The sequence below is a fragment of the Staurois parvus genome, unplaced genomic scaffold (genome assembly GCF_062004578.1).
Source record: "Staurois parvus isolate SC_StPar_1 unplaced genomic scaffold, SC_StPar_1.0 ptg000200l, whole genome shotgun sequence".
Lineage (NCBI taxonomy): Eukaryota > Metazoa > Chordata > Amphibia > Anura > Ranidae > Staurois > Staurois parvus.
This window is the reverse complement of record NW_028317996.1, coordinates 3733267-3750063: the sequence shown is the minus strand read 5'-3', so window position 1 is coordinate 3750063 and position 16797 is coordinate 3733267. Positions and strand designations below refer to the sequence as shown.

The 16797-nt window shown below is 40.6% G+C and overlaps 1 protein-coding gene across 1 annotated transcript in view; it reads right to left on the bottom strand.

The window, feature by feature from the left end:
- Positions 1–16797, bottom strand: part of CIITA (class II major histocompatibility complex transactivator) — a 160806-nt gene that overhangs the window by 74213 nt on the left and 69796 nt on the right. The window contains exons 7-10 of the mRNA XM_089678238.1: positions 12323–12424; positions 12134–12241; positions 1580–1717; positions 192–245 (exon numbers count right to left, since the gene is read on the bottom strand). Of these exons, the coding sequence (XP_089534364.1) occupies positions 192–245; positions 1580–1717; positions 12134–12241; positions 12323–12424 (402 nt within the window). The remainder of the gene's footprint in view (positions 1–191; positions 246–1579; positions 1718–12133; positions 12242–12322; positions 12425–16797) is intronic.

Sequence of the window (16797 nt, the reverse complement as noted above, 5' to 3'; positions counted from 1 at the left end):
CCTGAGAGATACAAGAGATGTGACACAGTGAGATTTATTAATTTGCACTGGGAAGGTGGAAAATTATCCTTTTTATAATATTACATATTGTTATACCAAAAAAAAAATCTGTCCCATATAATATAAAACGCTTCCTGAGATAAATGCGCAGAATTCCCTTATAATATAAAAACATGCAATGTTAAATTTACCATTCTTTATCTTCTCCATTTGAACAAATATGTTTTTCTCGTTGGTGCATATATCTATTTAAAGAAAAAAAAATGATGTGAAATACATGTTAAAATGTATACTACTGTCCACATTCAATTTATAGTGGTGGCTGTCCATTAAAGTAACCCTGTTAAGAATTTATGGAAGTCAGTGGTACGAAGCAATGATCACTGTGCTGGACCAAGACATTGACACTTAAAGAAATGTGGGGTTCACAAGAATACTTCATCGGATGCTTTCTCTTGAATAGAACATCTTTCAGTGGAGTGGGTAGTGGGAGGGATTCCTTTTTACTAGCTTTTTTTGCAGGAAGATGATTTTGAACTATTTATGTACTTGAGAGCGTAGCTTTAAAACTGCTCTTGTGCCCACAGCTAAAGGGGCCCAGCATGCATTAGCTCTGATTGCAGGACGCTTGGTACTGATGGATTTCAGTTTAGAGCTACCAACAGTAATAGCAATGGCCCTACTCTATTGACCACCTCACTGGAACTCTGCCTGTAACTGACCCCAATGCTACTCCTGACTAATGTAAATTTTCCCCCTTGTTTGCATACCTACTTCTCATTTGGTGGCATGCTTCTGTTTTGCAGCACAGACAGCAGCACAGAAATTATGAGATACTGCAGTCAATCATATCTTACAAATCATGTTCATTGCCATATATTTTATTTAAGCTACATTTACCGTATATTCTGTTTGAATCTGACTACACTTAGCAAAGGGATAAGAGTTACTTTGTCTACAGTTATTGAAATTTATAGAAAGCTTGAGATGCTCTAGCCTCAAAAACACATTTCCTAAGATTAAGCATATGGATATCTCAAACATCCTTGGCTTTAAGTAAATGTGCATTAATTTAGCTATGGACGTAGCAAAATAAAGTCTGCTATTTAGTCTGCTAAAAGTTGATTTTTTATTTTGTGTGATGTTCTGCTTTGCAGCTATCTGGAAAATATAAAGCCTGTTGAGGCTATATCCTAACCTGTGCACTGACCTCTTTGTGTTCTGTGACACCTAACAGGCAGTGCATAGTACTTCTTTGATGGCAGATACTCTTTACTACTTGTATATTAGCTTTCCTCAAGCAATTTGTAATTGATTGGTTATTCTGCTCCACATAACTGGTTTGCACATTGTTATTTCATACAAACCTTGAACCACTGAATTTACTTTGTAAAATCTAAAACAAAGCGGTTTTCTGTTTTCCAAAACGAAAATACTTAAAGAGAACTAGTAGTGGTAGAAGCCTGCTATAAGTACATATGGTAGGTCAATTCTGATCTCTGCAAACACAAATAACCCAATATCACAAGTCAAAGTTAACCAAATACAGAATGTGCTATAAGGGTAAAAAAAAACCTACCTGCTAAAGGGAAATGACACATGGAAGCTGCTTCTGGTGAACTTGGCAAGTCAACTTCTGATGGAGCAAAAGGGCTGGTGGAGCAATTCCTATCAAGGGATGATGGAATACTTGTACTTGTATCAACTGTAGAAGAGCCTATGTGGAAATATAAGGAATGGATCATTAGCTAATAATCCCAGATCAAAAAAACTGATTTTTGTACTCACCGTAAAAGCATTTTCTCCCGTAGTTTACTGTGCACACAAAGAGTAATTCCAAGAGTAGCCATCAGTGAAAGAAGTAAGCAATACATTTCTGAAATAACTATTTTAAATGCCAAAAATGGACATACTACATCTCTCTCAACTAATTTACCTACCAGTAAAATCCATTTCCAGGAGCACAGATCATCCCCTTTTGTATCACCTCCCCCTTCCTTTAGATTGTAAGCTCCACAAGCAGGGCCCTCATATTCCTTCTGTACTGAAATGTATTGTAATTGTACTGTCTCCCTTATATTGTAAAGCACTGTGCAAACTGTTGGCACTATATAAATCCTGTATAATAATATGTACAGTACAGGACACAGGCATCTTTAAATCAATATGACTGAGTTATATGCAGCTACCTTCAGGACTGGACACTAGCAAAAAAAAAAAAAAAAAAAGCTGCAGGGACAGCTCCCTATCTAACCCCTCCTACGTCCTGTTAACCTCAGTTTTGTAGCAAGAAATGGGGAGGCCATAAGAACAGAGGGTAGGATCCTGTACTTTACTCAAGGAAACTGATTTTACTGTAAGTCAAAAATCTTATTTTCCTGATCATAAAGTATAGGACACTTTAAATCATTAGGACTGAGATGTCCAAAAGCAGTCCAACTGAGGGGTGGGCAGGCTGGCAAACAACACCAACAGGGCCACATAACAAACAGGTCAGGAAGGGCTCAACAGACTCAGATAACAGATTATAAAACCGTATGTTTGAAATTGACATCAGAGGAAGCTTGAACATTCACCAGGTAAAACTTAAACATATGGCAGGAGCTTTTCAAATCTGAGAAACTGATGCCTGATGCTGAAAAGCTCATGAAGCTCTAACAAATCTTGTAGAATGTGCTTTACCAGAGAATGAAGGAAATACAGGCCTGAATGGTAACTTTCCTGATCCACCTAGCAAGGGTGGAACGAAAGACAGGGAGACCCTTGCAGAAATAACAGAGAGAGAATCTGATTTCCAAAAAGCGATAGTAGCTGAGAGGTAAATTTCCAATGCACACACTATGTCCAGGCAGTGGAAAGAAATGTCCCTAGGATGCTTTGGAGCAGGACATTAGGAAGGAAGGACAATATCCTGATTAAGGAGGAAAGCACTACCTCTGAGAGAAAAGAGGCCTTAGGCCTCAAAATAACATTTTCTTGCATCACTAAGAAGGGATCCTTTCAGGATAAGGCTTTCAACTGCTTTGTGAGTAAGGTCAGACAAGGAAATATACCTGACATGTTCAAAGGGCAGCCTCTAAAGAGCTGAGAGAACCAGGCTAAGATCCCAAGGGATACAGGGGAACAAAAAAAAAGGAAGATATGTGACCTACTTCCTTAACAAAGGCATTAAAAAAGCCAACAGTTTTTTTAGTAATATGTATTTTCTGGGTCACAGGAGTGCACTTAGTTCTGCTCTCCTGTGATCCAGATTCAGCAGACAGTGGGCTAAAGGCGGCTGTCAGCAGACATCGAGAGCTGGTTCAGGCTCCGCAGGGATCCCAACTTTAATATTGAGATCCACTCAGCTGTCTGACCAGCACCTGGCTCAGCTGCTTAGTTTTCTGTGTTTTTGTACATTAATGAATGTTTGTATAGATTGCAGTGTTTCTATTACTTGCCACCTGTACTGTTTCCCTAACAAATCACATTTATTTTCACTTAGTTTTAGGTTTGGTTTTCTCTGTGAAGGTCCATGCATCTGGTCACATTCGCTCTACAGGATACTAACACGACACTGAAGTCAGTAACAACCAGATTGACTGTACAGGGGATCTTTTACTTTGATTGTGTTCACTTCCTTGGTATTTCAAGATGCATCCAGATGACGTCTCTTAGGCTAAGTTGACATCTGTGCGGGTGATTACCGCTGTGGGAACAGTAGCAACCACCTGCACAAAAAAGAGCAGGAGCTGTGTGTAGGTGCCATTCATGCTTGCAATTGCTCCCACATTGGGAATACTTGTAGTACTGCACTTGCAGTTCCCATGTGGGCTGCAATTTCTAAAATGCTGCAGGGACCTTTTCCCTGTGTTTCAGGAAGCATGGCAGCCCATTCACATGAATGTACTGGCGTGCCCATGCAAACCACGACTCGTAGAGCCACACAGTTTTGAACCTAGCCTTACTATGTGTTGGTAGCAACAGAGGAAATGGAATATTGCTGGAAAATATTAAAGGAGCAGATAAAGGATTAGCTGATAGAATGCATTTGTCTGGCTTATTCTCTTTGTTGGGTTTTATTTGTTGAAGTTCAGCCCCTGATTCAGATTTGCCTTGTCTTGTAACCGATCTTTCACCTACCTTGTGTGTCTCACGTTGTGTCTCTGGAAGATGGTAAACCCTCTTTATTTGAACATTATTCAGTATATTCATGAGAGGCTCTGCTGGATTGTATTAATGTGGTATATTCTCTAGTCAGACAAGGGAATTGTAGATTTAGTTTTCTTCAACCCTTCCCCAAGTCTGGTCAGATATATTATTCTCTGCCTCAATTAACTTGCACCAATCTATTCCCATCTCTAGACACAAGATTGCTCAAAAGTATTATTCTCCATTACCTATAGCAACCACAGCTGCAATTCAATATACTTTACTCCCAACCAAATATCAGTACCCAACCCAGGCATTTCTGGGCAAAAACAACCATGGAGAAGGAAAAAGACCACGCCTAACAGGCTGCCTCAGAGGGAAAGGGATCCCAGCAAGAGTTACCACCAAAAAGGAAACTGAAGTCACCATGTACACAGTGCTGTGAGCAGTGTTGGCACCAAATAGAGAAGGCCCATGGAGGAACTTGCCGATCAAGTCCTGAGCCAATGGGAGAACTGCCCCCAATACACATAGGCCTTGTAATTAGAGGGCTGTAGAAAATGGCTGCCCCATGTGGCTATACCAAGATGGCAGTTGTGTAGTCCCCATCAAAATGGCCACAAGCAAAATCCCTTTCAAAATGGCCACCCACCAGGGGAAAACCAGGACAGACCAAAAAGAGAGATGGTTCTACCAGGTGAAGGAGAGGAGGGGACAGGGGACAGGCCACCCAGTTCTGGAGGAGAGGAGGGGACCCTGCAGAACTGTCCTCAACAGGGAGTACCTGCAGCTTGTGGTTAACGGAGAAAAAGGGAGGGCACAACTACTAACCAGTTCAACAGAAGTAGTGGGTAACACTCTAAAGACAGAACCACCTCCCAACAAGGTTGGGGGGTGTCGGCCAGGGAAACACTGTGACACAGACGTCAGCTACCCAGTCATATGTGTATGAGATGTTTAACTCGGCTGCCACCCTGATCTAGAAGGGAACTGTTGCAGCTGACCCAGTACAAAACTAAAGATCTGTGGATGCTCACTGTCCAGGCTGGGGTGACTACTGGATCTAGATTATCCAGCCTACTGTCCAGCCTGGCTGTTTATTGAAGATCTCCATAGAAAAAATCCTATGACCATAGTAAAAACAAAACAGTAAAAGCTATGGAACCACAGGTCCCAGCAGAGACAAGGTCCTACCTCCTAACACTAGGCAGCAAAAACTGACTTGCCTATAGCAGAAAGGGGGTTTACTACCAGCTAGGACTGCCCATGGGTAGTGCTGTGTTATTTTTTGCTACCTAGTGTCCTACTCTTGAACCCGATGATCAAGAATATGGAAGAGCTGTGTATCCATTAATTACCGTAAGAGAAAGGGTTGTTTTTTAGAGGGAATTAAAAGCAGAATAGCAACACAAAAAAAGGTTAGTTAACTATACTAAGGAATTAGATAGCACTAACCCAATGACTTATAACATCCAAGTGAAAGACATAACACCAACATTTCAGAAAAAAAAATTCAAAAACAGAATCAATGAGTTGGAAAAATGATTGCCCCATTGTTTCAGTATTTTGTTGAACCACCTTTTGCTTTAATTCTAGCCTTTAGCCTTTTGGGATATGTCTCTACTAACTTTACACATCTAGACTTTGCAATATTTGCCCACTCTTCTTTGCAGAACTGATCAAGTTCAGTTAAATTTGATGGTGACCGTTTGTGGACTGCACTCTAAGTCATTCCACGGATTTTCAATGAGGTTTAAGTCTGGGCTCTGACTAGGCCATGCAAGAACATTCACCTTTTTCTCCTTCAACCACTGTGTGGTCATTTGTGCTGTGTGCTTTGGGTCAATATTATGTTGGAAGGTAAACCTTCTTCTCATTGACAACTGCCTGACAAAGAGCAGCAGATTTTCCTCCAGAATTTGACGGTATTTTGCCTCATCCATTTTTCCTTCCATCTTGACAAGTGCTCCAGTCCCTGCTGCAGAGAAACACTCCCATAACAGGATATTACCACCTCCATGCTTTACTGTAAGAATGCTGTTATTTGGATGGTGACCTGTATTGGATTTCCACAAGACATATTGATTAGTGTTGAGGCCAAATAATTCAATTTTACTTTAATTTGACCATAAAACCTTTTTTCATGTGGCCTCAGAATCTTCAAGGTGCATCTTGGCCTTTCTTGAGGAGTGGCTTTTTTTCTTGCAACCCTCCCATACAAGCCAATTTTCTGGAGAATATGTGATATTGTTATCACATGCAGACAATGACCACTCTTTGTCATAAATTCCTGCAACTGCTTCAGGGTTGCTGTAAGTCTCTTGGTAGCTTCTCTGACCAGTTTCATCCTGGCTTGTTAATTCAGTTTGGAGTGACGCCCTGATCCAAGGAGTGTCTGTGTTGTACCAAATAACTTACACTTCTTAATAATAGACTTCACTGTGCATCTAGGCATTGATAAAGCCTTTGAAAATTTTTTTTTATCCAGCTCCTGACCTGTGCCTGCCCACGACTTTATCCTGGAGATCTATTGACAATGCCATTCTACCCACAGTTGATTGCTTGCGTCAGTTGCACCATCAGGGACTGAAATGCTCCAGGAAAGCTCTTTTCATGCTGAGCTAATCACAGTTGAAAGTCAAATGTCTCTGCGTGCCATTGAGAAGGTGATTAACTACAGCTGGTTGAGTTTTTTTTAGGAGGGGTGATCCTTTTTCCAACTCAGTGGTTCTGTTTCTGAATTTTGTACATTTTTTTCTGACATGTTGTTGTCATATCTTTCACTTGGATGTTATAAGTTGCGCTGAGTAAATACAGCTGGATAAAACAAATACTGTGTCTGTCTTCATTTCAGGCTGCAAAGCAACAAAATGTGATTATTTTAAAGGGGTGATTCTTTTCTATACCCACTGTAGAAAGAAAAATCAATCAGATTAGTCTGACATGATCTGCCCTCAGTAAAGCCATGTTGCTTTGGGTTCAGCAAGTTGTGTGTTTTTAAGTGATCAATGATCCTTCTTTCCAGGAGTGATTCCATTGACTTGACTACAACCAATGTTAAATTCACTGACCTATAATTGTTTCTACTTTGCTACCTTTCTTGTGGATAGTTACAATATTAGCTGTCTGCCAGTCCTACCATCCAATAATGGTCCAACAACTATACCTTGAAGTTCTCCTACAAATCTGGGATGATCAACATCAGGGCCCACTACTTTATTAAGCTTTAACTGAGCCAGTTTCTTTGCTACCTCTGTCCAGAAATGCTGAAAATGAACCATCACAATATGATCTCCTAACTTATTGTTAGTGCAATCTATTTCTGGAAAGGCTGAACAGAAGTAATTGCCTAAATGGGTTGCTACATCCAGGTCTCCCTCAACATAAATGTTGTGCCCAGTTTTCATTTTAGTGCTTCCACTGTATTTTTTTTCTTCCATCGCTGGTATACCAAAAAAAAGGTTTTGTTTCCTTTCTTATTAAATTTAGCCATTTCCTCATCTTCCTGTGGGCTTTGGCAAAACTTATAACGTGTTTTGTCTCCTTTTGTCTATTTGTATACACTTCTCTTTCAGCTACACATTCTGTTTCCTTGAATCTCTGATATGATGATTTTTCCTCCTTTACTATTCTAGTTACCACTTTGGTGAACCATATTTTTTTTATTTCTTCTGTTTATTCTTACTAATTTGCCTGACATACAATCTAGTTACCTCCAGAATGGCAGACTTTAACAGTACCCACTAATTACTGACTCCTGTTCTATTACTCAAACCTGTTAATTAATTTTTCAGAAATTACCCCATTTCAGCTAAATTTGTCCTTTTGAGTTTTAAAACTTTTGTTTTGTATATGATTTTCAGCCTTGTTTTAATATCAAACCAAAGACAGTGGTGATTACTAGAACCTAATTTTTCACTCACCACCATTTGTCAGTATATCTAGAATATGATCTCCTTGGCTTTTTACTGTTTCAGAGAAACCCCATTTATTGCCTCCATTCCATTCCTGCTCTTGCTTGTAATAGCAGTTTGAGAATTCCAGTTAATATCAGGTATGTTGAAGTCATCCATAATTAAAACATCTCCCTTAATTGCCATTTCAGTTATCTTATCAATCAACAAGTTATCAGTCTGTCCTGGGAGTCTGTATACTACACCAATTCTAAGGGAGGATCCCTCTCTGGTTGTAAGGCAAATCCAGAGGGCTTCAAGTATGTCATTTGTTTTTTTAATTAATGTTAGCGTTATGCTATTTTTGACATACAGTTGTGTTCAAAATAATAGCAGTCAGACATCACTAACCTGATCAATCACTGTTTTTGGTAGAAATTATATTTCTACATGGCAAATAATTTACTAGCAGGTGTAGTAGAGTAATAGAAATCCAACAGACCCAACAGTCATGACATGCATGCTGCTGATTCTGTGTAATTGAATTACTAATTGAAAGGGGCATGTTCTATTATTGAGGTCATTCAATCATTGAAAAACAGGTGGCAATTATTGCCCTTATTTAAGGAAGGAAGGCAGCAATTGTTGTACATGCTGGTTACAGTGCATTTCTCTCTGAAATTCTGAGGAAAATGGGTCGTTCCAGACATTGTTCAGAAGAACAGCGTACCTTGATTAAAAAGATGATTGGAGAGGGGAAAACATATAAAGAAGTGCAGAAAATGATAGGCTGCTCAGCTAAAATTATCACAAATGCTTTAAAATGGCAACCAAAACCTGAAAGACGTGGAAGAAAGTGAAAAACTACCATTCGAATGGATAGAAGAATAGCCAAAATGGCAAGGACTCAGCCAACAATCAGCTCCAGGAAGATCAAAGAAGGTCTAAAGTTTCCTGTGAGTACTGTTACAATTAGAAGACGCCTATGTGAAGCCAAGTTATCTGCAAAAAGCCCCCGCAAAGTCCCACTGTTGAAAAAAAGACGTGCTGAAGAGGTTACAATTTGCCAAAGAGCACATTGACTGGCCTAAAGAGAAATGGTGCAACATTTTGTGGACTGATGAAAGTAAGATTGTTCTTTTTGGGTCTAGTGGCCGGAGACAGTTTGTCAGACGACCCCCAAACACTGAATTCAAGCCACAGTACACTGTGAAGACAGTGAAGCATGGTTGCGCAAGCATCATGATATGGGGATGTTTCTCATACTACGGTGTTGGGCCTATTTATCATATACCAGGGATCTTGGATCAGTTTGAATACATCAGGATACTTGAAGAGGTCATGCTGCCTTATGCTGAAGAGGAAATGCCCTTGAAATGGGTGTTCTAACAAGACAACGACCCCAAACACACCAGTAAACGTGCAACATTTTGGTTCCAGACCAACAAGATTGACGTTATGGAGTGGCCAGCCCAATCCCCGGATCTTAATCCAATAGAAAACTTGTGGGGTGACATCAAAAATGCAGCAAAAACAATGAAATAGAGAAGAACTGTGGAATGTAGTCCAATCATCCTGGGCTGGAATACCTGTTCACAGGTGCCAGAAGTTGGTTGACTCCATGCAACACAGATGTACAGCAGTTCTCAGAAACAGTGGCTATACAACTAAATATTAATTAAGTGATTCAAAGGAAAGCAAAATCTTCACATTTTTCAGTTTATATAGTGAATGTTTGAGTTTGTAAAGAAGAATGCAAACACTGCTATTTTTTTGAACAGTCTAATATTCACATTTCTTCAATTTTTTTAGAGGAACAACACAAATTTGATATATTTTTCTTCATGTTTTGATTTGGAATATAATTTGTAGTGTTCCCAATGCATTTGTGTGTATGGAAATAAAAGCTATTAGAAGGATTTTGAGCTGTATTCACTTTTTTCAACACACTGCTATTATTTCGAACACAACTGTATATGGCAATTCCACCTCCCCTCTTCCCTACTCTGTCATTCCTGTATAATGTGTACTTTGCTACAGTTATTTCCCAGTCACTGGAAACCTTGAACTATGTCTCTGTAATTGCAACAAGATCAACTCCCTAGACATCAGAGCTGTCAGCTCACAAAGCTTGTTGTCTAAACTATGAGCATTAGTGCACATGACATGACAAACACTTCTATCTACTGCTTTATTTTTAGCACCAGAAACTTTAGTAACTACCCCATTACCTCAGTCCTCAGCAACACAAACCCTCACATTGTTTTTTACCTGCTGGTGGCAGAATACTCCTCAACAATTAGATCTCTGCCCCCAGCTCTCAGTTTAAATGTATTTCCAAAAAACTCATGAATTTTATTCTAAGAAGCTCAGTGCCCTTGTGTGAGGGATGTAGACAATCACTTTTGCACAGCTCAATGTCAGACCATCAGCTAGCATCATGACTAATATAACCAAAACCTTCAGATTTGCACCAGTTCTTTAACCAAGCATTGAACTCTGCTATACAAAGTACTTTTCTCTTGTTGTCCCTTATAGACAGGTAAGACCTCTGAAAATGTGAAAGTACACCCTAACTGTTGAAGATTCTGGCCCAAATTCTGAAAATCCTTCTGTACAGAATGCACAACAACCATTTTTTTCTCCAGGGCCTCTGCTTAAATGTATATAATGTTAGGGGGTCCTAAGTAATTTTCAAGCCAAGAAATGCTGATTTTTACATGTATGTGTGAAGCATTAGAAAAGGCCTGGGGGTCAAGTAGTTAAAAAAAGTTTTGCCTGTATATACACTTTAGTAAAACATTGCAAGGTTCATGTAAATTATGATCTACTTTGCACAAAAATCTGAGTTTACTGTTGTATTTTGCTGATTGACTCCTGTTTCCAGGGCTGAAACTAAGGGGGAAGCATGTGTCCTGGGCACCAACTTGAGAGGGGCGCCGCCCCGGGAGCCAAATTAAGAGAGTCAGCTGGATGACTGCAGCTGTCATTAGCTGGGATTTTTGAAGATTGTGCTGGATTGTCATAGACTCACCCGAGCTGTATTCACACAGGGAGTGAACTCACACACCATCTGCTTGGTATGAGTGACAGTGAGCCTGCCCTGCCACACTGCTGCTGAGCAGAGCTGGCATCTGGACCCAGCCAGGGATTCAGCCTGCAGCGTTGGCCACCTTGCTGCTTTTTGAAAAGATCTGGCCAGAAACCGAGCCAAAGTCAGCTCCAATAGTACCCGGGGGTAACAATCTTGAAGTGATCCAGACCCCAAGCTTGGTCCTAGGAAGATTAGTGGGGGGGGGGGGTGCAGGGCATTGAAGGAAGGTGAAGATGACCAGCTCCAGCTCTGTGGGAATCTGATCTATGTGTTCCTAGATGGTGTCTAAATCCCAGGCAATTCCTATAGATCATACATCCCCACTGCCACTGTCAACTGCATTACTGACACCAGCCACTGCCCTACTGACACCAGCCACTGCCCTACTGACACCAGCCACTACTCTACTGACACCAGCCACTGCCCTACTGACACTGTCAACTACTCTACTGACTGACACCATCCACTGCTCTACTGACCCCCGTTGAAAGAATGCCTAGCTTTTCAACTGCCTTTTTTATTACGTTGTTTGCTACTAAACCATCCAAACACACTGGAGTTGTGCTAAAATGAAAAAATACAATCTACCCTTATCTGAACACTAATCAATCCACAGCAAACACAGACTACTTTTTCAAAACTAGTAAATAGGCAGTAGCAGTGTAATTCCTGAAGCCCATATAATATCCTTTCACCCCAATGTGCAAACGTCAAAGGCAAATTGATATCTCATTGGTGGCAGTCAAAAACGGTAATGCTCCTTTTTTTTCATCAGGATTAATGAATGTGATTAATGAATGTGAACAGTTGGGTATACCACACAAGCAGACATGTTCCAGGATTCCCACATTACTAACAGAATAGAATTTGGTGTGCTGATGCACTGTGACAACACCAGGAAGAAAATCTTTCTGAGTAGGCAGAGTGCTTTCTGTGTTTTTCAAGGCTTTAATACCAATCCTGGCAGTAGTCTATGTTTATAATCTTTATCTCAAGGTCAACATTTTGTACTTGCCTGTGCAAATAATCACATTTGATAAAGGAAATACTGGAACCCCGAGAGCTTGCTGGGAAAAAATTGCTGAAATATCTGGAAGAGCACTGGAATGGAACGTGTGAACTCCTAGGAAAAATAAAAATATGTTTTATCAGTATTTTTTCCCCAAATAAGTGACTATTTAATAGCTGCAAGTGCTGTTCATACCTGGTAATCCAAGTGATTCTGAAGGTGAAGCTAAATATGAAATACCGAATACTTCCAGTGAGTTATTGCTTCCATTAGTGATAGCAGTCGTCAAAGGTACACCTAGTGTTTTTTAAAACAACAAACTTGCAATGAATCTAAAGTAGCATGTTTCATCAGAGTACAAAAAGTAAAAACATAAACAGATGAAAAAATAGCTGCATAACAATCTACCCACTTAAATAACTTAAAGTGTAACTAAAGGCAATTTTCTTTTTAGTTTTGGATAGAGTGGAAAGGGGTTTTAACACTTGTCAGGTTTTATTGCTGCCTGTGCCCTTGTTAAGAAGATGCAACCACTCAATTTGTCCTGTTTACCATTGTCATTGAAAGTGAAACTAAATCCCCAATTTTGTGTTGTCCCCAAAAAAATGATAGAGGGAAATCTTCCAATGGAGACACTAGTTGTGGTGACCTGGGGGTCCCAAAGGGATTCCCTTAATTTGCAGGGATTTCCTCTCACTTCCTGTTTGGCTATGGGGCAGAAAGTGAAGGGAAATCTCCAAAAATGGGACAGAGATGGCGGGAAAAAAATCTGTCAGGGGCTATAACCCTCCATTACGCTATCCAAAATGAAAAAAAAAAAGTTTGCTTATACTGTAGTTCTACTTTAATATGTCTGCTACAGTTGTGTCCAAAATTATTCAACCCCCACTGAAATTGAGTGTTTTGGCCAGTTTGACATTGCTTTTGATCATTCAGTCATCTTGCTTACATTTACATTAAAGAGGCACTTGTAGGTCAGACAAATATAACATAACAGTTATAATGAAATAACCACAAATGTCTTTTCTGTGCTCACAGCATTATCAGTTTTATTCAACCCCCAAGTGACATTCAATCTTAGTACTTAGTACAGCATCCTTTTACAGTTATAACAGCTTTTAAACGTGAAGCATAGCTTGACACAAGTGTCTTGCAGCGATCTACGGGTATCTTCGCCCATTCTTCATGGGCAAAGGCCTCCAGTTCAGTCACATTCTTAGGCTTGCGCACTGCAACTGCTTTCTTTAAGTCCCACCAGAGGTTCTCAATCGGATTTAAGTCTGGTGACTGCGATGGCCACTCCAAAATGTTCCAGCCTTTCCTCTGCAACCATGCTCTAGTGGACTTGGAGGTATGCTTGGGATCATTGTCCTGTTGAAAGGTCCAACGTCTCCCAAGCCTCAGGTGTGTGACGGACTGCATCACGTTTCCATCCAATATCTCCTGGTACTGAAGAGAATTCATGGTACCTTGCACACGCTGAAGCTTCCCTGTACCTGCAGAAGCAAAACAGCCCCAAAGCATGATTGACCCTCCACCATGCTTCACAGTAGGCAAGGTGTTCTTTTCATCATAGGCCTTGTTCTTCCTCCTCCAAACATAGCGTTGATCCATGGGCCCAAACAGTTCTAATTTTGTTTCATCAGTCCACAGAACACTATCCCACAACTTTTGTGGTTTGTCCACATGGCTTTTGGCATACTGCAGTCGACTCTTCTTATTCTTTGGAGACAGCAAGGGGGTACGCCTGGGAGTTCTGGCACGGAGGCCTTCATTACGCAGTGTGCGTCTTATTGTCTGGGCTGAAACTTCTGTACCCACATCTGACAAATCTTTTCTCAGTTCCTCAGCAGTCACACGGGGACTTCTCTCCACTCTACGCTTCAGGTAGCGCACAGCAGTCGAAGTCAGCATCTTCTTTCTGCCACGACCAGGTAGCGTTTCAACAGTGCCCTTTGCCTTGAATTTGCGAATGATGCTTCCTAAGGTGTCTCTTGGTATGTTTAACATCTTTGCAATCTTCTTATAGCCATTGCCCTTCCTGTGAAGAGAAATCACCTCTTCTCTTGTCTTCCTGGACCATTCTCTTGCCTTCACCATGTTTGTAACCACACCAGTAAATGTCTAGAAGGAGCTGAGTATCACAGTCATTTTAAAGCTGCCTAATTGGTGCTTATTATGCTTGATTGCTGCTCGGTGACATCCACAGGTGTTTTCAATACCTGATGGAAAGCACCTGTATGAACCTCTGTTCTTCAGAGTGGTAGTCTTTAAGGGGTTGAATAATTGTGGCAATGAAGAAACCACATAAGAACCATTTACTACTGTATTACATAAACAATTGATGTCATTTTAGTTGCATTTGGGTAGTTACAACGTCCTTGTAGGATTTGATTCTGAATACAATTCCAAATGTACACTATAGTCCCTAAACCCCTTTACAGCATTGGGGGTTGAATAATTTTGGACACAACTGTAGGTTAGTGTAGTTGTCATCCAAAAATGTATATACGTAGTGCCAAAGAGGTATTAACTTATAGAAAGCAGCCTCACAAGGAAACCAACTGCAGCATATTGTGAAAAAAAATTAAAAAACTTTATTAAATACATATCATATATAAAAAAATTAATCACTATCAAAAGGCAAATATACAGTAACTGAATTTTCCCAAACCACTTTTAAAATAGGGGCTCACAACATTGTCAACTCAATATTACCCCATTTGAGCCTGGGCTGTCACACGCTACAGTCATACCCACATGCATATCACGTAATACTGAGTATCTGAATCAGCACAACTTGCTTTCAATACCACAAAATTGTACCACAGGGAACGCTCCAGTGCCAGAAAATTTATATAATTGTCATCTCATATGTCCAAAAGGAGACCGGATCTAAAAAGATTCATTGCCTCATAACGCATATAAGTACTCATTCAAAGGCAGATCATTACTGCACCACTACGGATAGTCCCCAGCATTGCACCGTGTATAGGCTTTTGTATTGAAACAATGGTCGGAAACAAATGAGGAGCAGGTTAGAAAGCAGATGACATGGAGTAGACTGGCGGCATACATCTGAGTGGGGAGAACAAAGCCATAGTAACGCCTGTATTCAAACGTTCCAAATGCCCATGGCACTTATCCTTTTCGTATAAAGTTTCTCATGACTCACTAGCATGTCAAATCTTCAGTACATCCTATCCAGCACTTGGAGCAATGATTCCACCTTTCAGTCTCCACCTTGTCTCTCGTCCCAGGGCATCCTGCTGTGGCCGGAAGAATCCTCAGTCTGTGATTAGTCATGTCACTATTTAGTGCATACTTAGCGGTTGCAGCTACAAGGGGCCGCCAGCATGGACACAGCCAGAGAGTGGGAGTGGGCGACAAAGCCTTAAAGTGGAACTTCCCCTTTTGGGTGGAGCTCTGCTCTAAACTGCTTACATTTCAGAGATTTATTCTGGCACTGGCCGAAAGTAGAACCTTTTTGGCAGGATGTGATGGGCATCATCAAACTGCTCACTTCAGTAGATGTGAGTGATAACCCTACTGTTTGCCTGTTGCATCCTTCAGAGAGACAGATTAAGAAATACAAATCTTCTTTGACCATTCATCTTTTGAACATGGTGAAGGCTTGTATTCCGCTATGGTGGAAACAAATGTGCCTACCCAATAAATCTCTTTTGTGCACAAAGGTCAACAAGATCAGGCACATGGAAAACCTTAGCGCTACTCTCCATAAAACTGAAGAGGCCTTCAGGTCCACTTGGATGCCCTGGTAATATTGTCTACACTGACACCTATCTGAATGCACATACCCAACCTGAGTAGCCTGCTAAGCCCTGTTCTTTTTCTCCCAGGGACAGCAATCTGATTCCCCTGCTTACCTCTCCCAGTGTCTGCCTCTTTCTTGGTCCCCCTTCCTCTAACTCCCCCTTCTCCTCTCCTCCTCCTACCTCTGGAGTTTCATCTGAAACTACTCCCTGGTCTTACAGTGCAATACCCTTTAGTATAATCAGATTGTTAGCTTCTGGGAATCAGCTATGTTTAGGCTTTATCTTCAACTCTTGGATTTTTCTCATCTATCCCACATCCATGTTTGTTCTATTACAAGTATAGCTCCTACTCTCTTAGCTTAGTTTCACACATTTTTCAGTGCGTTTTCCACTTTGCAAAAATGCACTACACTCCATTTAACATGATTTCCTATAGATCTAGTTCACATCGGTGCGTTTTGAGCCACTGTGTTTTTTTTTTAAAGGATTAGGGACTCTTTTCCCACAGCAGATTGTGTTTTTTGTGCAATAGACTTTAATGGAACCACACCAAAAATGCAAGTGTTGCTTTTTGATGCATTTTGCACTTTTTAAATTTTTTTTTTGTCTGGGTTTGGTTGGCCAGTATTCAGATAAGTGTATGGTATGGATTTTGAAGGGGATTTTTAAAAAAATATTTGGCATGGGGTTTCCCTCAAATTCCGTACTAGACCCAAAGGGCCTGGTACAGATTAGGGAGGGATCCCCACGTAGTTTTTTTATTTTTTTACCAGCGTTCTTTTTTTTTACATTCAGCAAGTCGCATCCAAGTCACACCCATCCAAACTCGCATCCAAGTTGCACCCATTTACAGTCACACCAAAGACACATCTAAGTGGCATCAGTCAAAACTTT